The 23631-nt window shown below is 43.5% G+C and overlaps 1 protein-coding gene across 1 annotated transcript; it reads right to left on the reverse strand.

Moving 5' to 3' along the window:
- Window positions 1-346: 346 nt before the first annotated feature.
- Window positions 347-17286, reverse strand: LOC121851956 (amiloride-sensitive amine oxidase [copper-containing]-like). The gene is given in 11 exon segments (XM_042346022.1): window positions 347-526; window positions 2041-2097; window positions 2353-2524; window positions 2994-3109; window positions 3279-3405; window positions 10340-10586; window positions 10589-10622; window positions 11926-11981; window positions 11984-12057; window positions 13901-14186; window positions 15672-17286. Coding segments are annotated over 11 exon segments (2964 nt in total).
- Between the last annotated feature and the right edge of the window lie 6345 nt (window positions 17287-23631).

Here is a 23631-nt window from a genome sequence, read left to right on the forward strand (position 1 = left end):
AGCTCACGTAAGGGTTTACAGCAAATCTGCGGGCAACAACCAGAGGAAACTACAACCCGGTTGGCCTCCGAAATCAAATATCTGTCACCTGTCATTGACGTGAAAGGTAGGGTATGGATATACGGACTCTCCACTCCAGGCGCAATAGTACCCTTAAAGGATTATTTAGAACATCTCCAGCATTATTAAGAGACGGTCCAATATTGCGTAAACGGTCGCTCACCGTGTTAAGAGCGAGTCCAAAAAGGCCTCACGTGGGCTCACTCCCGAGTCCATCGGGCGTATCGCCGAGACGCTACCTATGACCGCAGTCCCACCGCATACCGCTTCTCGAATGCGAAAGTCGTCATGAGACAATCTTGGTGTGATAGAAAGAAGGGAACCGATTCAGTTGAGCGTGTTTTTGCACAGTCCGTACCACCACGCTATGCCAACAGACGGTAACCCGTTTGACCTTCTGACAACGTGGACACAGGCCCGCAAGGTCCCGTGCGTTCTCTGTACTGAAATCGCCGATGCCCATTGACTATTGAACCAAAAGTACTCAAGCGGTTGGTAGACACAAGGGACTGGACAGCTCCACTTGGAGTGGGCTTGACGGGGTTCGTGTTTGACGTTCCTGCACTAGCATACATTCGAGGCCGGTGGGTACGGGCACTCTGAACCTAGTATATAACTTGCAATTGTGCAGGGGGGTTATTGTATACTCCCTAACGCGTGGATTGATTGCGACATGGAGGTACATCCCAATGCGTAGCCTGAGCATTTATGGGAGAGTGGCACACGTACACCTTCATGGACTAAGCCGTGACTCAATCGAAGCGTGAACTTCATTAGAGCAATTAAACCTAGACGGGCTGTATGGGTTCCGGCACGTTCGTGTGTCGAGCAAAGAATACATCTCCACTAACACATCAAGTCCAAACCAGTTGGAGAATGGCATAATCCAATTCGCTTAATAGACGAAGAGTGTGTCGGAGATACAGTGTGTATTGAATACCGTGGATCCTCGACTATGGGCTTTACTTAAAAGACATCCTTATAAGCGTTGAACCACTGATAGGCAGGTGGGCTTGTACAGTGATTGGCAAAAGGTTGAACGCCGTTCTAATTTTCGACCGGACCATACCGCCGGTACAGAGAGCCTTCGCTGCTTAATAGCTGGATATGTCCCGGGAAATAGAAATGAAGGAAGTAATTGGAGATCCCCCTCTAGCTTTGATTTTTAACGAGGCGGCTTATTAGGTGTAAACAATTATGGACGTCCATTTTGCCTACAATGCTAGATCGGTGGTCGTAAGTTTATTGCAGGGTTACTGCTAAACATCACACTCTTATACTGCACTCGCCCCATCTCAAGAATGTATGATAACACCAGCGAATAAGCATCGGGATTTCCAGTAACAATAACCTCCAATTCCCTCGTAGTGTCGAGGATTCTTCTACCCGCCCTGTAGCAGGATCGATGCTGAAACCATCAGTCGGGCAACCGCCCCTATTGGCGATAGGTTAGCCTATCTGATTCACATTCACACAGCAACTGGCGTTTCCACCAAGACAATCTCATATAAAATCGATCATTACATACGGTGCGTGATGATTTACCTGGTAATCGAGAACTGTAAATAGGCCTTTCGTATAAGGATGAAAACTGTATAATGACAATTGACTAAGTGAAACTAGACCCCGTTCTGGTGGCACGAGAAAAACGAAACATTTCGGTACGAAGACTCGCCCTTCCGCCTCTCAATCGGCAGACTAACAACGGCTATTCATCAGCAGGGGCGACCGGCTAGGCGTTTTGAGGCGGTAGTACGAATAGCAAAACACTCTTTCGAATGCATCGTTAGCCAGACGTTGTAATGTTGACGGGCGCCCGCTGTCAGGTTGGTATAAACCTAAGAGCACGGTTCGATGTCCAGACGTTATCTCAGATCGCAGCTGTGCCCTAACAATCGAGGCATGGCCTAGCCTTGTCGCCTAAGTTATAAAATTAATCCCTTGTACTCTGACCATCCGAGATGAGGGCTCGGGTGGTACCTGATCTAAAGTATCGAGAGTGCAGGTGCCCAACGGGGTCCCAATCAGGGGATGGGGCTAGTATGAACAAGCAATGTCATGGGTATCGGTCATGGCCGGATAAAAGTTTGCGGGGAACCGTGACTAAACAGGGACGTTCGCGGTACGTGATAAGACTATGAATAGTACACCAGATAACAAACCTGGGGCTTATCATGGGCAAGGCGCAGCCTAACAGGCGATAGAGGATGATCTTGCTGGTTGAAGGAGCGATACGGTATGGTGGGCACTCTTTATGCCAAAAAGCGTTGCTCAGTCAGCATCCAGGCTTACTCGATAGGGTACAACCCTAGTAGCCCCCGGCACCGCGACAGCGGGAGACGTTATTCCATATACCAATTCATACCGTCGCAGAACAGTGCTGGTACTCACTAAACATGCATGTCTGTCCACTGCGACTACGCGGTTTTCATCTTTCTTAAAACTCTTGTGGGTAGCGGCTGATCTTAGGTGTTAGCACACGTTCTTAACCTATACCGAGAATCTCACCAATGCATATGTAAAATTATTTTCCCGGGCCTGCTGGTAACAATGAAATGTAGGCCCCATTGATTAACTTAATATCCCGAAGTTGTGAGCGATCTCTTTTCGGTGGTATAAGCTGCATTTCGAACAGCTCTGAGGGAGTACGAGCGAACGGAAGCGCATTGCGTAGCTCCTCGCATTGAAGCATTGTTCTCGCAGATAGGAGAAGGCGGACAGGACCCAGCTATGAAAAGAGTGGAATACACGAGCGAATATCAACAAGCGCGAGGAAAATCTACACGGTCCCGGGATGATACTACTGATACCGACTTTACCACCTCGGCCGTGCCTAATAAGAGGACAGCATATTTCTCGCGGCCTCTTCCGACAAACTCAGTAAGGGGGAAGCTAATGAGATGGCCTGGCGGGGCACACCACATGTAACCAACCTTCCAAAGGGCCTTGAACAGCTCAGCCGATCTCGCAGGGCTTCGTTCCTCTTGCGTCGCTGTCGAACCACCTGCGGGAACATGATATGGGCCTGCACAGGGTAACCTAAGGAGTACTGAAATTTTGGAAGGTTAAAATAACTAAACACGTCGGACCGATCGGCTGGACGTCACTTGTCACTTGTGGTGCCATTAGCCAGAATCAGCTCGTGCTGCTAACTAATACTACGTTCTGGCGAGGTTCTTTATTGCGGTAGCGCGGGTTGATACCAGGGCCATACTTACCGGGCACTGGAACCCATTGCGGAGGTGGCTCTCTATAACTACGTCCTTATAGTATATCGTGTTGAAAGTAATATTCTTGTTTAAAGAGTTGACTCTCTCCACGGATCCCGAAAGCCGTGCCGAACAGCTAGAATGCGCTTAAATAGATTCGACGGCACTGGACGAGCACACCGGCCTGTTTTGATAAGCCCGTCCTCAATAGGTGGATACCGGATGGAGATTCCGTCCTGAGTTCCCTTTCTTGCATCGAAGTCGAAAGGATAGCAGGACTCGTCACTCGGCTCCAGCGGGATGAAATCTCGACTATTCCATTTAATATTAATAATGTGTGACTCATATGCAAGTTTCTCGCTATTAGCTCTTACGGTATGGCTGGTTTGCAATTGTATATATTAGGTGAAGGCCACGGATACGAAGGAATGTGCCCGATTGAGCTGGTGATTGGAATTGGTAGTCGAACTACGGGCCCTTCGCTGAGGCATGCAGGCAACTCCGGTGGCGCAAATCGTCTACAACCTGAGGCAGATCACCAACTAATCCCGAGAATGGGTCAAGGGGATGCCTGCCAAGCTCCGTAGTTTGTTACCTTATTAGTCAACTCGTGACCCATTGAGCGGGTGGTTCCTCAAGGGAGTATTCCCACAAATTCATAGGTATCATTTTCAACCCACAGAATTGTTACTCTGCTAGGCGTCCTGTAGCGTGACGGGACGGTCGCTTTATTTAAGGCAGGGCAAGCGCCACGGATTGGGCGAAATGCGGGTTTCACGCTGGATATCTAGCAAACCTGGTAGAGGCCGAGTAATACGCGTTAAAGTATTTAGTGCTAGTTGACCGGAAGCTACTTGCAGTGTATATCTAGGACCGTATTTGGGCATGCTAATACCAAGAGTCGATTACCAGCCCTCATAGATACTAATGAGTAATATGCTGTCTAGATATTGCGGATAAGTAAGGCCTATCGACACGAATTCATTTGCTTTTGATGACGCTCTTCCAACACGGTATGTTATGGAGTGCCGTGGGTGCTCTTGAAACTTCGGCACAGCGGATAGTATACCGATCCTGCGGCCCCAAAGGTTGACAATATGTACATGTATTTATTCAGCGGTCAACGATGCGTGGCATCCATCCACTAGCCACATATTCACGCGGCCAGAATGATCTCGGCTGTAATGACGATGCCTTATCAGGATACGTTGAAGCGTAGCCAACTCATGTATCACCCTTCCCGGTGGCGATCGTCCCGTTCAAACTAACAGTCATATTTGCTATTTTCAGGCTTAATAAGACACGTCGGGAAACACAAGGCCCAAGCGGCCCTACCCGATTCCTGCGGAATTAAATGATATGATCGCTTGCGTCGGGTTCATCTCTCTGCCCAACATCCATCAAGTATTGTTGTTCTCCTGGATTGCTAACGATAGAGGAACTGACTCAGCTATAAGAATTTTCGTAGCAATAGGTATTAAAAGCCTAAATAGAGGTTCAGAGTGCTAATTGTGATTACCTTACACTGAGTCCAAGAATCTCGAATGGATCAAGACCTGTAGGAACTGCGTGGAGAAGTCCTGTTTAAGTGGGCACTTGGATCTTATCGCCTACTGCTGACTTGCGGCAGCCCCGCAATAAAAAGAACTGGGTTCGCTCGCATTACACAAATGTCTTGCAGGTCTAAGGCGTTCCTCGCGCAGCATTGCCGCTTTATTATTGCAGTCGTTTACTGCCGTGCGCACCCTGAAAGTCGTGTGTGTCTGCAGCAAGCGCGTGTATGTGTACCTATGGACGCGCGCGCGTGTGTTGTGTAGGGGAACGGTAGTGTAGTGCTTAGCGTGCTGTCTGTGTCTGTGTGTGTGTGTCTGTGTGTGTCTGTGTGTGTGTCTGTGTGTGGTGTGTGGGGAGCGGTAGTGTAGTACTTAGCGTGCTGTCTGTGTGTCTGTGTGTGTGTGTGTCTGTGTGTCTATCTGCGTGTGTGTGTGCGTGTGTCTGTGTGTGTGTCTGTGTGTGTCTGTGCGTGTGTGGTGTGTGAGGAGCGGTGGGTGTAGTGCTTAACGCTACGCTGCGCTACCAACCCGGCGAACCGAGTTCGATTCCCGCTCACGGCCACCACCGGTGACGATTATTTGAACCTCCCCTAGGTCGACTCAGCCTCAAACGAGTAACTGGTGTGGCATATTAACATCGGCACTGGGGAGACAAAGGCGGCCGGGCGTGGTGGATCCAAGTCCCGGGCGAAGCCGGGTCATGTGTATGTGTGTATATGTTTGTGTATGTCTGTGTGTCTGTATGCATGTGTGTATGTATGTGTGTGTATGTGTTTGTGTGTATGTGTGTGTGTATGTATGTGGGTTTTTTTGTATGTGTTTATGTGTATGTCTGCGTGTCTGTATGTATGTGTGTATGTACGTCTGTGGATGTGTTTATGTGTATGTATGTGTGTGTATGTATGTGTGTTATGTGTCTGTCTGTGTGTCTGCATGTATGTGTGTGTGTATTGTCTGTTTTTGTGTGTATGTATGTGTGTGTTTGTGTGTATGTGTATGTCTGTGTGTATGTATGTGTGTGTATGTGTGTGTATGTGTTTGTGTGTATGTGTGTGTATGTAGGGGGAGCGGTGGTGTAGCGGTTAGCGCGCTGCGCTACGAACCTGGCGACCCGGGTTCGATTCCCGCTCACGGCCAACACCAGTGACGATTATCTGAACCGGTCTGGGCCTCCCCTAGGTCGACTCAGCCTCAAATGAGTACCTGGTGCGGTGTGTAAACATCCACTAGGGAGACAAAGGCGGTCGGGCGTGGTGTTGGCCACCCACCCCCTCGTGTGCCGTGCCGGCCTTCATAGGTGCTCGCTAACAACACTTGCCCTACAGTCTGTTAAGGCTATACGGGGGGTCTTTGTCTTTGTATGTATGTGTGTGTATGTGTTTGTATGTGTTTGTGTGTTTACGCTCGCATTACACAAATGTGTTGCAGGTCTAAGGCGTTCCTCGCGCAGCATTGCCGCTTTCTTTTTCAGTCGTTTACTGCCGTACGCACCCTGACAGTCGTGTGTGTCTGCAGCAAGCGCGTGTATGTGTACCTATGGACGCGCGCGCGTGTGTTGTGTAGGGGGAACGGTAGTGTAGTGCTTAGCGTGCTGTCTGTGTCTGTGTGTGTGTGTCTGTGTGTGTGTGTCTGTGTGTCTGTGTCTGTGTGTGTGTCTGTGCGTGTGTGGTGTGTGAGGAGCGGTGGGTGTAGTGGTTAACGCTACGCTGCGCTACAAACCCGGCGAACCGAGTTCCATTCCCGCTCACGGCCACCACCGGTGACGATTATTTGAACCTCCCCTAGGTCGACTCAGCCTCAAACGAGTAACTGGTGTGGCGTATTAACATCGCCACTGGGGAGACAAAGGCGGCCGTGCGTGAGTGGTGAGGGAGGGAGAGTGGTGAGGGAGGGACAGTGGTGAGGGAGGGAGAGTGGTGAGGGAGGGACTCAGCCGCAAAACGAGTAACTGGTGTGGCGTATTAACATCGCCACTGGGGAGACAAAGGCGGCCGGCCGTGGTGGATACAAGTCCCGGGCGAAGCCGGGTAATACAGCTAGTGGCTATAATAAAATGAAATGGCAAAAACATGGCCGCCAATAAGTGGATGCCCCGTAGCCCCGCCCTCCACTCGCGTAACCCCGCCCCGGCCACCCGTGGCCCTGCCCCATCTCGGTGTCCCCGCCCCCAGCTCGTTGCCCTGCCCCTTACCACCGTAACCCCGCCCCAACCCCGCATAGCCCCGCCCTCCACCTCGTGCCCACGCCCCCTGCCGCCGTTGTCCCGCCCAGCCCCGCGTAGCCCCGCCCCCTGCCGCTGTAGCCCCGCCCAATACACCCCTAGCGGGGGAGAGATTCCCAGGCCTGGCTCTAGGCTGGAGAGCCGCCGACGAGGAGGGGGTAGGGTTTTGTTTTTAATGTAAAAGCTTTAAATGTAAATGTTTCTATTAAAAAACATCAGGGAATGTAACATTGTTAAACATTAACTCCCTTTCACACACGCGGGGTACGATACGAAGGGAGAGTTTGAGGCCTAGGTCTAGGCTTTAGGCCTAGCTGTAGGCTTTAGGCCGCCGTGAGTTAATTTTTAATTTACCTGTTTTTATTATTTATGTAAAAGCTTTAAATTTAAATGTTTCTATTTAAAAGCATCAGGGAATGTAACATTGTTAAACATTAACTTCCTTGCACACACGTGGGGGTACAATACGAAGGGAGACTTTGAGGCCTAGTTCTAGGCTTTAGGCCTAGCTGTAGGCTTTAGGGCGCTTTGAGTTTTTTATTTAATTTCAAAGTTTTAATTAAAAGCTATCTCAGGGAATTATAAGGGAATGTTACACGTGTTTAGCCAGGAAAGCCTCATTAATTTAAATGTTTTAATTAAAAGCTATCTGAGGGAATTATAAGGGAATGTTACACTTGTTTAGCCAGGAAAGCCTCACAGAGTCTAAAGGTTTTTGTAGGGTAATGCCAAGTGTTTGCAGTAGGGGGCGATGTTGCTACACGGACGGACGGACAAACGGATGGACGATATAATCTATTGTAGGCTGGTCCACTTCGTTCCTACCAGTATAATTACTCGTCACAGCCACCTCTGAGACACACTTAAGCTGTGTGCTTTCGCTAAGTTGTCCCCAACTGAAGATGAACGCTTGTGTTGCGCCCGAAACGTCGTGATTTAATTTATTTAAATTTTTTACCTACATGACTTTACCGAAAAAACCAACCCCTGCCCCGACTACCCCAGGACCTCACAACTAAAAATTGAGCCAAAGTCAGCCACTTTTATGGGCATTCCGTATTCTCCATGGTCAGCCTATGGCAATCTGTTTCTCAATGTTAGCCAATGGGCATTCTCTATGTCTCCACGTTAGCCTATGGGCATTCCAATGAGTTTTTCTCTCAGATCTGGAGCCAGCCTGGAGCGGCTAAGCTACCAGAACTGCGGCGGAGCTGGAGAACTGCCAACCCAATTCCGAGTGAAAGGATACACACAGGTCAGTGGGTGCTACACATTGTTAATCTTTATTCGTGTCCGAAACTATACAGAGGGCGACAAAACATGGCGTGATAAAGTACATTTCACCACTATTGTAACTACGATATGCGCATGTGTTCAGTTTTACATAGCGTAGCCGTATGCAAAATGCATCGCCCAATCTCTGAACTGAGAAGCAACCGGACAGTGGTCCGGTGTCAACAATTTCCCAATATCGGCAGTCAACCTAAATAACGAGCGTTTATAATGGGGGAGGAAACTGAAGCACCCCAAAAAATGCCCAGAGGGGAGCAATACTCTATTCCCATACAGATGGAAACAGATGTCGATTAGTCCACTTGCTGTACTGCATTCACCTGGAAAGCCAGTGTACGGCACCTCAACGTCCACTAGAAGGGATTTTCACAACATTTGTGCGATCCACCAACCCTCGCTTCCAGTGATGGACTTCAGGCCACATGCAGAGCCACCACCCTACATCTAATCACCCTTTACCTAACATAACCGTTTTCAAGAATACAGAAGATGAGAAGAACGGAGCTCTTAAAGTTTCTAGAGTCAATGTGTGGCAGGCCACCAAGAAGAGGAGCGATTGGTTAGTATCCGTGAGAATTTCTAAAGTTGGAGGTGAGCTGAAGGGGAAGCTTGCCAACTTAATTTCAAACTCGGGGATACAGCAATGTCGATGTGCTATTAATATTCAACATTAACATTTACACGTCTAGATATGTGTGCGATTTGTCAGTATCAGCATGGGACTTGAAAGCTTCCATAGAGAAAATTAAAATATTGATAATGCCTATTTAATCGCTTTGATCCAGAGATTAATGACATTGTTAAAAGGCAAAGATAAATGGTACAATTTTCATGTAATATAATGTTGTGAGCAACGTTGCTGCCCCTGTTACTCCGTGACAAGGTGCAACACAAAGAAAAGTTTCACTCTGGCAACACTCAACAATGTTTAATCAGCTTTCAAAATGTGCAGATGTTAGAGGGTAATGTGCTCCGATTGGCTGGATGGGGTCATGTGGTCATCATGGAGATATTCAAACATGACTAAAATTTAGAATTATGATGGCGAAATGCTTGATAATAAAAATTATTAATTTTTATGAGGTTAAATAAATTAAAAAGCACCTCAAATATTTCGCGAATATATTTGGTTTTTTTCTTAATTACTTTTCTAACATGCCTAGTTGTGTTTTTCATTGGAAGTGTTGCCTCCTTGTTCATCGATAAAACCCAGACATAGTTTTGTCAGCTTAGGTCTACCAAAGCAGGGCAGCATGTACACTGTAATCAAGTTCAGCATAATACCACCAGATCTAGGGACAATGTCTTGCAACCTGAACACAGGTTCCAATTCCTGATCTGTCTCGGTCAAACATGGACAGGTGGTAAACCTCTTCATAGGCCAAGCAGGCCAGCCACCTTACCTTGCCTGCATCCCTTGCTAGGCTCCCTGGGCTGATCCACCCAGGCAAGAAGGGAGTTAAAGCGTTGGAGCACCATTAATGGAATCTCAACACACTGAGATTACTGACTGGTGATTCGAAATACAAATGCTATGCCCAAAAATAAAGAGGTTTGTACTGATTGTGCAACGTCTGTGGAATGGAACAAAGTTACGTGCAGAATAATTGTATTCATTTTTGCTTAATACCCACATATAAACAAGGTGACAGAGAGTCTCTGTACAAAATAACTGTCTTTACAATTCACAGTAATTAATTTAATTGGGAACAATCTACATCCAAACACTACAGAACATGTCCTAACATGTTTGAAAACAAATGATTACGGTACATTATTTTGTCTGTATATGTCCCTTGCACGTGGGTAATTTCCATTCTCATTTCATCCAGGCTCTGGTTAATATTTGCGCCCACTGCACAGAGACTTTTGGATGAACCTGCATACTATTTCATCTTTTTTTCACCATATATTATTCATAATGTGTTGAATAAATGCAAGAATACAATTGATTTAACATGACATCACAGCTATCTCAACAATACTTTGTGCGTTACACTTACACAGGAGTGCGTGTGCCGTTGTAAGCTAGTGGCTGAATGTCGGGCAAGCACACGCTGGGATCAGTGGGGCTCTGCTCCGTCCACCAGGACACGACAGGCTTTCCAGAGCTGTGAGACCCAGGGCGCAGGATCACGACGTCCCGCGAGGCCACCGATGGGTCCTCGTCGTAGAAGTTGAACGGCCGGAAGAAGAAGCCCGCGCCGTTGCAGGCGGTGGCCGTGTTGGGGACGTCCTCCGAGTGGGGATGTGCACGAAGCCCACCGTCACCCAGGCCACCAAGTCCTGCCCAGCGGCACGGCCACAGGCGATGGCGTTAGCACTATTGTGAAGCCTCGATTGTTCTGCTACGAGTATTTTTTTAATCTTACATCAAGGAAAGCAAATATCAACCAGCCAGGTGGCTCAGCGGTAGTGCAAACGGCTCAATGGGAAGATTGCTTATTGAAATCGTGCATGGCTGTCGACTGAGTTCATTATCCCTCTTGGGTGGGCTAAAATAAGGACCACTTTATGAGGAAGTCAGCAGGGGTTGTCCCATGGACACATTTGCCCCTGTCATATAAATGTGTATTATTTACCACTGGCTCGAAGTTTTAAACGGGAGATAAGCACCACCTCAGTGTTCATTTGAGTAAGAAATCACTTTGACAAATCACGTTGACTTATTACATGAACAAAGCTCCTAACTTGGCAGTGTCTCATTCTTCACCTGAAGACGGCTGCTTGCGTTGTAGCCGAAACGTCGTGAGAATTATTTTATTATGTTTTATTTTTATTATTTTATTACTTCCCTTCTACGTGACTTTACCGAAAAAACCAAGAAGATGAACAAAACATTTTGATGTTGCAGTTGAAATCTGCTTGACTTATTAAGAATATGATAATTGGTTTTTTACCCTTCTATCTGGCAACAAAACTGACACCTTTTTTACAAGGAGTCATGTTTGCATAGACCACAATACCTGCAGTCATAATGAAAACAAAAAACATAACTCTGATAATGTGCACTGTCCTTTTGGCGTCATCTGGTCCAACCCATGTGAGACTAGGCTCTAAGGAAAGCTGTCTCGGGTGTGGACCAATCAACTTCAAGGACAGTGCACATTAACAGAATTATGTTTTTTGTTTGCATTATGACTGCAGGTATTGTGGTCTATGCAAACATGACTCCTTGTAAAAAAAGGTGTCAGTTTTGTTGCCAGATAGAAGGGTAAAAAACCAATTATCATATTTTTTACTGGCAAATGAGGTTCCATTGGTGTTATGAAGAATATTTTCGTTAAGAAAATATCTCTCCTCACATCTCAACTCCTTGCTACAAGTTAGTGCATCACCAGTGCAGTTTTTGAACTACCCTTCTGGTGCAATACAGTAAAGTAGCATGGCCAAAAGTCTATTTTCTTTTTCTCATTAACAAAGTTTCATCCCCATGTAAAAAGTTCATTTTTGGCATTTCTTAATGAATATAGTCTCCTTTATATAACAACACTGTTTGACATAAAATGAACAGTAAATGCATTTTTCAGTGAGCTAATTCAAAAATATCCAAGAACACAAAATACGTGTTGACATATTTGTAAGCCACCTCATTCACGATGTTTTCATTGTCTTTGAGGAAATCCTGGAAATAGACCGCTGGGTCCAAGGGTCGTTCTGCTGATAGATGCTGGAGCTATGTCGCTCAGTCTCTTTGAGTTTCGTCACTGCCACCTGGTACCTTGGGTAGAAGGGAGACATTAAATCAGGGGTCGGGAACCTTTTGAGTGGGAGAGCCATAAAAGCCAAATATTTCTAAATATCTTTCATTGAGAGCCATATAGTATTTTTAACGTATAATAAATTAAATATGTCTTACTTTTAATGCGACTTCTGGTCACGGGACCCGTGACCCGTGAAATTTATCTTCAAAACTAATGTCTGTTTACTTTAAAAAGACACATTATTATTAAGCAATATCACAAGTATTTAAAATCAGTTCCAAACTGATTTTTTTTTCAACTCAAAATTGTCTGGGAGCCATATGCCGTCACCGAAGAGCCATATATGGCTCGCGAGCCATAGGTTCCCGACCGCTGCATTAAATGGTTACGTGGAATTCATCACCATCACGATCCATGGCCAGATAGCCCATTTAGTAATTAGTTTCCACTTTTCTCTGTCTTGTACCAAAATGCTCAGTTCACATCTTTTTGGCACTCATGTCTTATGTCGTCGTCAAGCCATTCTCTGTGAGGTCTTCCTCTATTTCTAGTTCCTTTCCATCTTTCCAAACAACACACTTTCAATGTCCCTATTGTTGATTATACATATGTGTTCAAATAGTGCCAGTTTATGTGGAATTACAACTTATAATATACATCATGCTGAGAAATGTTGGTGTTATACAGTATGTATGTATAATTTAAGAATGCTTGAATAACACACAAATTAGATTAAATGAAATATTTATCTCATGTAGATGTATATAGTGCCTTATTCAATGTTTTACAGCAATTATACAATTGTAAATTAGATTATAGTGATTGAGAGAAACAGTAGTATCATTTAGAGTTGTGGTGTAGTTATGATGTGTTTTGGTCGTCTTATTTCCCTCATTAAAATGCAAATCAATTTATAACATTTTTGACATGCGTTTTTCTGGATTTTTGTTGTTATTCTGTCTCTCACTGTTCAAATAAACCTACCATTAAAATCATAGACTGATCATTTCTTTGTCAATGGGCAAACGTACAAAATCAGCAGGGGATCAAATACTTTTTCCCCTGACCTTAGCTATTTATTTGCAGGTTATATGTCACGTTTAATTGATACAATCATCAATTATGTTCCATATATATTACTATAGTTGATTTACAAAGGCAATAAAAATTATTTCTGGAGTTAATTGTAACATCAGAGCTTCCATTGTGGAATGATCCTGAAAATGTCAATTTTCCTTCATTTTCAGTAACGTATAGACTTCAAAAGGTGTTATATTTTCAGTAAGTTGTATTTAACTTTCATGCTTGCGGTTCAGACAAGTAGAATGTTTTGTATTTATAATCTGGTATGATTTGATGTTTTGAGTAGTCATTGGTGGTTGCCTGATTGAAAACTATAAACTATTTTTTTTATTTTACCAGGTAATGCCCACTGAGCAATATAGCTCTTTTTCAGAAGCGACCTGGCCACAAATTATAACTCATTGCAGTGGCTTATCATGTGGAAATGTATAGCAGCCAAATACTCTTAAACACGTTTCTAAATGTAGAGGGGAAAAACTGGAGTACCCGGAGAAAAATCCAAGTGACCACGTGGAGAATGCGCAAACTCTAAATATACAGGCGTCAGGGTCGAGATTGAACCCACACACTCTATACCAGGCAAGGTAATTCACATCTCACCACTTTGCCGCCCGAAATTGGGCTGTGACTATCAGTTCACTACAAAACAATAAGCTATTTTATTATGTAGGGATGCAGTTTTCCATAATTCAACCCACCATCTCGGTGAATTCCAGCCAAACATTCGTGAGGTCCCTAAATCTGCATGGGAAATCCCAGCAGATGAAACACAGATACCTGCTCCAAGTGACAGCTTTCTCCTCTTCGTAATCCTCTGGCAACAGGGGGTTTCCGTGGCTCGTGAGCTGCACGCGATAACCACGCTGGGCGCCCCACTTGTTTCTGGCGTTCTCGTTCATGAACACCAGGTATGGAAGTCTGACGTCGAACTTGAAGGCTGCCTCCAACTCTGTCTTCTTGAGGTCGTGCTTCACGCGGGGCATGACCTTGGTGTGCTCTGGGCTCCAAATGACGGTCGTGTTCTCGAGCTGCAGGCTCACGGTCTTAAAGCTGTTGCTTGTGCCTGTGGACAAGAAAAACATCGTGAAATGCAAATATTTAGAAAACACATTCACTTGAACAAAATAAAGCAATGCATAAACAAAACAATATTTCGTAAGCTTGTCATGAGTTATATAGTTGTTTATGGAGTACAAAGCAATTGCTTTAACCAATATAAATAAGGCACTATTTTAATGGTATTTAAGTGTGAACTTTATTTTAACACGTTATAGCTTGAAAATCAGTTTGAAATTACATATCATGATGTTTAATTTCAGCTTAACCTTTGTGGTATGTAATGCAGTGTTTTATACAATTTCTACATCAACAGAGCAATATATTGGTAATGAAAAATCATAAAAAGAATCTACTACTCTATTTGATCTGTTTATATGACTTTGTTTCATTATGCATTAGGCATACTTCCACAGACGTTAATAGCACTGTCAGGTACCCAATGCTGCGGGTATAATCATACTTCAGGCTCGTGGCTAGGAAAGGTTCAAATATCACTTGCTACTTATTTTTGATTTTGATGGGAATCAAACTCAGATTTTCAGGTCCATTGCATAGAGTGCAAACTACTGCCACCACTCTTCACGATTTACATTTATATACGTATTCATATTAAACATTCCTTTATGCTGTACAAAATATTTTATTGTAAAGTGAATTTAATGCAAGTTCATGTATTGCTGAATCATCAATGTACCATAGTAAAGTATAGTTTGTATATTGTCTTAAGAGTCATACATATGCCGTCAGTTACTTTCACGTAATATTTCGTAATAATTCCATTTAAACTTTTATCTGAAAACATATTTGGCTTAAAGTAGACGGTTTCATAACGCTTGTACGGATGTGAGTGAAACTGTTCAATTCGTTGGGTTCATATTCTTGGGTTTTTTCGGTAAAGTCACGTAACTTTACCGGGTTTTTTTCGGTAAAGTCACGTAACTTTACCGAAAAAACCCAAGAATATGAATCCTTGCAGTCACGAAAGCTTCAAATCTAGAATTCGTTGGGTTCGTGAAGGGCCAAAATAGGCCAGGCCAAAAGCCTGTCGCACAGCCTGACGGAAGTAGGCACAGACACAGGAGAATTCTACTTCACAGGTAGAGAGAGAGAGAGAGGGAGGGCGCTTTTACGGAATTCAAACTCACAGCCTGAAAAATGCAGGAGCAGAAATAAACTGGTCGGCCAGAAAACTGAGTGTAAATGAAATCTATCCGGTCTGGAACGCTGCTTTTCTCGGGGGATTTTGTTATCACGCAAAGACCTTCCAGTGTAATACCGGGCGTGATGTTACATTTACTTGTGAGTGTAAATAAATGACACAGCATTACTGTGTGTGGTGTATCATCGATCAAGTGTTCATCATTGTTTTCTTTCATGTATTTAAAGTTCTGACAGCAGTATCTAAGTCACATTCTAACACAACACATACTGCTCGAATAGTTGACAATATTGTTTTAATAGAACGATTGTATATATAAAAGACACTTACCGGCTATATCCATATCCAGTTTGTAGTTTAACATATGAGTGTGAAGATTGCCTAGGACGTTATCAGATATTCTGTTGCCATACTTGAGGCCTTCACCGAAAAAAAATGTGGTAAAGGGGTATCCAGTCGGGTGAACCTTTGCCTCGACGACTCCATTCTGGTAGAATATGTAGTCCATCACGTAATCATAGTTGTATACATTATGGATGCTCCTTATCACAAGTACATAGTTGACCAAGCCACCATAGAAGGTGAACCCAAGATGGTTATCTCTGTCAAAGTGTCGACGTAATGGCACACCAGAGTTGTACTCGAAGATGCAGACGGAGTTTGGGTATTTCAGCGGCTTCTCCGAGTTCACAAAGTGGTACGTGTCCAGGTACGTGGCAGTGTGCGGGCAGTCGATCCCCTTCACAAGCTCAAAATTGTCGGCACCAAAGTGCCAACCTGAGTCAATGGCTTTTCCTTGCGTGCCGGTGGGACTGTTTCCAGAATAGTAGGAGATTGCATCTTGGAGACCCATCTCATAGACAATTCTCTCACCGTTGTACTTGATGTCAAATATCTGAAGCCCCATGTAAGAAATTCTGAAAGCGAACGTCCAGGGCATATACTGCACAAAGTTCCCGTCAACTTGGTAGCGGTGGCCCTCAGGCTCATACTGCCGCGGTCCCGTCTGAGACGTGTCTGCTCTGAAAGCTCCGCGACGATCATATCCTGAATTTATAACGGTGCCGGTTAGCTTGATCTTATCAATGAGTCCATTGTCATACTGGCTAATGAGTTCTTCCAGACTATTAAAATACTGCCCGTTGTAAAACACTTTCTGCACTGCCCACTCTTCTACGTTTGAGCTTTCATGGTTAACCAAAACTTCAAAGTTTAATGGTTGCAAAAAATACCCTTCCATAAGTCTGAATAATACGACCCAAGACCTCCTATCTCCAGACTTAAGCCCTCTCAATGGTATGTCACCTGCATTAATGCAGTTTTTAGTACAGTTTGTATACCAATAACCATAACTTTCTTTGAGGATGTGGTTGACTTTTTCAAAAACTCTGGGCATAAATTCTCCATGTAATGCCTTATATTCCGGGGTTGTCGTTGGCCGAGAGCTAAAATTAATAACGCGTTTCCTCGTTGATGGACTGTGTGGCCGGTACCAGGTTGGATTCGGAAGCGGGCCTATCAGATATTCTACGACCGACGGCTGAACGTCGGCTCCGCGGAAAACCACTGCCTTAGCAACTCGAGCTGGTTTGGCTCCTCCATGGTCCAAGTAATGCAAAGCTTCCTTTTTGTCTGGGTTGTAGAGCTCTATCATGTAGATGTAGTTGCTGTTCACGGTAGCTTCTGAGGCAACAATATTGAGCTCCTTATGGTTCACCAGGAAGTCCTTGACGGTTGTTAATTCTATTGGCGTTAGGTCGGAAAAGATCTCTATTGCCTTATAATCGGGTTTAATGCCATTTAGAACAAATTTATTGGGGCATTTCTTGGGAAAGTTTGCATTTACATGCTGGTGAATCAAAACTGATGCCAGAATAATGCTCACGATGATAAATAAAAGAGCAACGTATGTCCATACCCTAGAAACGGTTTTATTTTTATTCATTGTTCCTTGTTATGCAGGTGACGTTTCACTTGTTTAGATATCTGCAATTAAAGAACAAATTTATTAAAATTGTACAACAATAATTTCTATACAACAGACGTATATTGCAAGCACAAAGAGGAGTTCCATTTTGAGGACATTTTAGGGTGGATAAAAGTGAAACATGTAGTCCACTTGTACTGCATTACATACTCATGCGTTACATCACAGGACCGTGAGAAATGGCAACGATTTGCAGAGAGGTATTCATCCAGTGGTGAAATAATGATGGCTGATGAAGATGATGAAGTTACATTCATCTGCCAGCAATCCGCACGTCAAGTCAACGTGAAAGAGTAGCGTTCACTCTCGCGGAGGTCCTTCTGCCAGCAGAGGCGTGACACCTTCACCATTGTCAACGCATTTCTGTCTATATATCAATATTGACTAATCAATTTTCAAATGTAATACAGTTAAATATGACCACCTTTTTTCCTCTTCATGCGCGATTGTAATTTTTCCCATTAATGTATTCAATTGCATTTTAGCATGGATGGATACGTACGGTGCAGACGAAATTCAACAAACACGCACACATTAATTTTTTCAAACACGAATTTGTATTCTAACGATGTGGTGTTGTATATATAGAAACACCAAGCAGAACCCATACATAGATTTAAAAGAAAAGAAAAAATGCTCAAATCCAGAAAAAACCCATTTTATTCACGCACAGTGCAGATTTAAATGTACAGCTAAATAAATAGTATTTGTCATATGTATAACTTTGTGCTCTGAGATTAAACTCAACTAGCCTTCCTCGAAATATTTTTTCCCCAAAAGTATTCTATGGTAAACGTGTATATCTTCCTTGCTGGTAATTTATCAAATTAATGTTGCTATCCCGTGCCACAAAGCGCTCTCTCAAGGTCTCCCGCCGTACCTCTCCACACTCCTCACTCCATTGACCACAGTAGTTCAAGTTCAAGTTAATATATTAGGTATAGCCCTGTGAGCCATTCGGCTCTTGAATCGGGTGCAACCGCAACAAACAAAAAACAAAAACATGAACAAGAAAACATCTTAAAGTGAATATGTGACTAAGTGCAAACAGAAAATCCAAGAAAAGACAGCAAAATATTGCAGAAAAACACCGTACACCAACGCTGTGGAAAAATCCCAGTGGGATGCATGTCAAACAACAACAACAAGACAACTTAGATTAAGGTCATCAGTCTTACTCCGTACTACAACAAACAAACAAAACCGCGGGGAACGATGGAACCCATCAAACAATTTACTCATAATTCCCAGAAAAAAATTTTAAACACGCTTTAATGAAATGTACCGTACTAGTAATTGCATAACTTCACGACTCCAGGAAGTGGGCCCGCAGCTTGCCCACAGCGTAAAGGAGCGTCACCCCCGGCCAACTCCGAGCTGCCCCTCCCCCTGTGCTCCCTTCCCCCATCGCCCCTCCCCTCTTTCCACATCCCCATCCCCTCCTTCCACATCCCACTCCCCTCCTTCCACAACCCCCTCCTCTCCTTCCACAACCCCCGCCCCTCGGCGTGGCTCCCCGTAGCTTGCCTTGACGTAAGGGACCGTGGCGATTTACAGCCGTGAGTTGAGCGTCGACAATTAGAGCCGTAAAAAAGATTGCTTAAAAATATATATTTTATTTTTAATGATAGAATATAGTATTGTCATCGGTATGACATACCTATACCAAGTTTGCAGTCGATACGACATTGGGAAGATGGTTGAAATTGAGTTATAAGATTTGAGGATACGACAACAGACAGTGAGTTAAATAAAAGCGTGTAAAATGTTAAAAAATATATATTTTTAATGATAGAATATAGTCTTGTCATCAGTATGACATACCTATACCAAGTTTGCAGTCGATACGACATTGGGAAGACGGTTGAAATTGAGTTACAAGTGTTCTGCCTTACGGCAGGTGTTTTTCTCCATGCGGAGTGGGGGTGTGAGTACACAGGAATTTCCTGTTTTGATGCTGAGTTTGGTCACGTGACCAGGAAGTTAGGATTTAACAGTTTCAACCACGAGGCTGGAGTCAGCCATGACACAGAATTCAAGATGGTGGCACAAATCGCGTCCCAGTGAAGCCAGCTGTAATTGTCCATTGTGGGACATTAAGCAGCATTGTCTGTAAGTTCGTTTATGTTCTTATAATACTGGGAATGCTGTTATAATGTTAAAATGACCGTTATAATGCTGTAAATGCCTTTATAATGCTGTTCAATTGTTATGGTAAATACAAGGCCGAGTTAACAATGAAGCCTGCAACTTTCCTTATTTTGAATGTTACTTGTAATTTAATAAGTCGAGTCAAACTTGTACCCAAGTAACTATATTGCGATCTTGAGAGCAAGGATGACAAAATGTCTCATCCTCAGTTAAGTGTTATATGTAGTGTGGTACATTTGGGGTGCAGTGTGATGAATACACGATGTGCTTTTATGTAACACAGCAGCTTATGCTCTTGTATAGCTATTCAGTGGTAATGTAGGTGCCTGGTCTATCCAGGATCTATTGTCGAGAAACATGATATCTAAGACAATGTTATGATGTTGTGGTGTTCATTCATTGTGTTGATGTTTCCGGGTATTAACAGATGCTGTATCTGTGCTGTTTTCTTACCAGTTTTACCTCGTTCAATTCAATAAATGACGTTTGGAGTCGGATGTTCACCCTGGCTCTGAGGGTTTATTGGACGCGAGGTTAACTACTCAGCTAGCGGTGCAACGCAGCGCACAGCAAGGCCGAGACAACAAGATTTGAGGATACGACAACAGACAGAGTAAAAAAAGCGTGTAATAATGTTTAAAAATATATATTTGTCATGATAGAATATAGTTTTGTCATCAGTATGACATAAGTATACCAAGTTTGCAGTCAGTAGCACATTAGAAAGTGGGTAAAAATTGAGTTACAATATGTTTTTGAGCATACGACAACAGACGGAGTGAGTTAAATAAAAGCGTGTAATGAAAATAAAATAATAAAAACAAGACAGGACCGCTCTGGCTGAGCGGCGTTTCTCCGTAGCAGCACCGGCAGCCTTCAGAAACTCTCTCCCCACTGCACTTCTTTATTTCCCATTGCGTTTGCTGATGATCTCCTCTGCGTTTGTCCGAAACACTCTTCGTTCCGATGTTAGGAAGCCACTGGGTCCTTATGCACTTTTACATCCAGATTGAAAAGTCGTTTCTTCAGAACTGCTTTTTTTCTGTCCACTTTGTCATCCTTCCCCAGCACCTCTGATTAGCACAATTGGCTACGTACGGTGCAATAGTGGTTCAACGTACACGCGTTAACAGTGCAATTCTCTTTGGTTATTTTGGTAAAGTCACGTAGAAAGAAAATACATTAAATAATAGAAGACGACGTTTCGATTTCAGCACAAGCAATCGTCATCAAGGTAGAACAAAATTTTATTTTATTTTATTTCTACGTGACTTTTCCGAAAGAACCAAAGAGTAATTCCTGCAGTCACGAAAGCTTAAAATCGAGATAGTACATTCCCTGTATCCAAGCACGAATCCACCTTCAAGCAACTGGTTCAAGCTGACAAATAAGGGTGTTTAAGCTCCGGCTCCGCACCTTCGAGTTCTCGATCGAACAATACTCCGATTCATAAAATAAGTGCGTCACAAATTGTGTGTTATTGTTGTTCACATTAACAGCATTGGTAAATTACTTCAACGTGTGTGTGTGTAAACATGCAATCTTACCTTCCACTCTTCAGATCTCTCAGTGCTGAGACTACCAAGCCCTGGACACGTGTATCAAGTCGAATCCAACGACTAAATGCCTTCGACAACAAGTGCTTACACAATCCGTGATTCGAAAGCAGTCTTGTACATTTATGGGGGCATCGTCGTGTAACTTATTTCCTGTTTACTTTTCTTTGTTAAAACATATTTCAGCCTCTGCCACTGCATGTATACAGTAATGTATCAGAGGTTACGTCTAAGACAAAGAGGGTGGGGATAAAATGTTTATATATACAAGATGTGGGTTGGCCTAGTGGAAATTGCGGGGTGGGGTGACCGTATGATTTCCACATGGGTGTGCTGAACTGCTAGTGGGAAATCAGCTTAGCGACTGGATGGTGTTCCAAAAGCTCATATATTATACTCTGACAGTGCCATCATCATCCTCAGGCGTTGCCGTTCCACTGCTGGATGAATGCCTCCCGACCCCATCTCCATCACTCGTTGTCCTGCGATGCCACAAATCTAAATTTTCGTTGCTCCGTTTCCACAGTTGTCGACTTGGGGGCGGATTCTCTTCCATTATCGCTCAATCCATCACCAGTCTTATATGTTGGGCATTATCCCTTTCAAGTAATGTGTGCTAGTTCATGTAATTATTGCACTTTAATGATTTGAGGTTCAGGTTTTATACTCTTTGGGTCTTTCGGTAAAGTCGCGTAGATCGAAAAATAGTAAAAAAAAAAATCACGACGTTTCGATCGCAACACAAGCAATTGTCCTCAGATGAAAAATATTTATATATTTTTTTTATTTTTTCACTTGAGGACGATTGCTTGTGTTGCGATCGAAACATCGTGATTTTTATGTTTTATTTTTCTATCTACGTGACTTTACCGAAAGACCCAAAGAGTATGAATTCCTGCAGTCACGAAAGCTTTAAGTCACGGTTCAGGTTTTATTTTGGCAGAGGTAACACTCATTCGGCAATACAAGCTCATTTTCAATGGGCACCTGATTACACCATAGCAACCTGGTTTATACAGCAAAAAAATAAATCCAAAAACAACTCTTACGTGGTCAAGTTACAAATGGAAAAGTCGTGCATTAACATGGTACAACTAGAAATAAAATACAATGTGATACTCTCATTTCATTCCTATTTGATGCAGAAATAAAAGTTATCTTTCAACATCCCAGGGAACCTGCACGAATTCGATGGCCACTCCTCCGTTGCCTTGTTAATCTGGAATTTTCGTCTCCCGGTCACCTGCACCATTAGCTGTTCAAGTTCAGGCTTTATACTTTCCTCTCTAAATATAACTTTACCCTGAATTAGAGCCTATCTATTAATTCAATATTAAGTGTCTGCTTTTCCCATTTTTTACCTCACCTTGTTTCATGCTTTCATGTACAAAACCCTTCACTTTCAAATCCCTTTCATGGGAGAGTTACAGATTAATCGTTTTTGAGAAAGTATACAGAATTTTCTTACATGCATGGTGGTATACTTATTAGGTGCTCCTCAGTTGTGATCAATCCACTGCTGAATGAAGGCCTCCTAAGCTACCAGCTCTAACAACAGACGACTATTTTCACCCCCATTCTATATATGTTTTGCATCATCCATGTTTTTGTTTAATTAATCTCACCCCTTGAAAGTGACCTCTATGCCCTACGTGGCATCATTTTTGCAGATAGTACAACTGTAACCCATCCCATCACTTTTCAGACAAGAATGTTTAAGCTTTTAAAGACTTAAATTTGCATTTTAAATATATAATCACTTGTGATCTATCCAGCCAGGCAGTGAGCCATGTGGCTTGTGTTTCTAATCCGCGTGAGTCATGTGGCTCACCGCCTGGCTGCCTTCCAGCTTGTCTGTGGTTTGTCAGCGATTGTGAGATCTAATTTTCATCAACGACGCGATGTAAACTGAGCATTGCATTCCATGTGATGCCGTGAAGACATAGGAGTAACACAACATTATGGACATCACTCTGCCGCTCCAGTGAGATCGATGCCTTTCTGCATACACACCGCCGCTGCTTTAGCAGTGGGAAATAAAGACATCAGCACTCGTTGGATGACATCCTGGCAGGCTATGGACATGATAAATAAAAGCCACATTGAAGCACTGCCAACTAAGGACCATGCTAAACTGAATTTGAACACAACATAAATGGAAGATCAAAGAATCGTCAAACTGCCACTGTGGTGAAAGTCAAATATCTAAATCATCACTGACGTAGGCGCCACCTCTGCAACATCCTGGCGGTGTCGCTGCAATTCACACAGCGTCAACTGCCTCTTTGGTTGGTTGAAAAATATTCGACTTGAACAATAACACATTTTAAAAACTGTTGCTTTTCCCTCCCGCCATATGACAGAAGATTGTATTACGTGCAGCGTTGGATGAAGGCCTCCCCAAGTCGTGGCCATCTTATGGCCTTGAGATGCAACAATCCATCTCTTATGCACACTTGCCCATTTCAATATCTCTAACTTGTGTATAGTTGTGTATAACCCATGTGATTATTTTCCTGTTCCTGAGTATAATTCCAGGCATGAAACATTCTGCATACTCTTCTGCTTTTGTTCCCTATTTTTCGTCATTATTTCA

The sequence above is a fragment of the Callorhinchus milii genome, unplaced genomic scaffold, assembly GCF_018977255.1.
Source record: "Callorhinchus milii isolate IMCB2004 unplaced genomic scaffold, IMCB_Cmil_1.0 Scaffold247, whole genome shotgun sequence".
In the NCBI taxonomy this organism is placed as follows: domain Eukaryota; kingdom Metazoa; phylum Chordata; class Chondrichthyes; order Chimaeriformes; family Callorhinchidae; genus Callorhinchus; species Callorhinchus milii.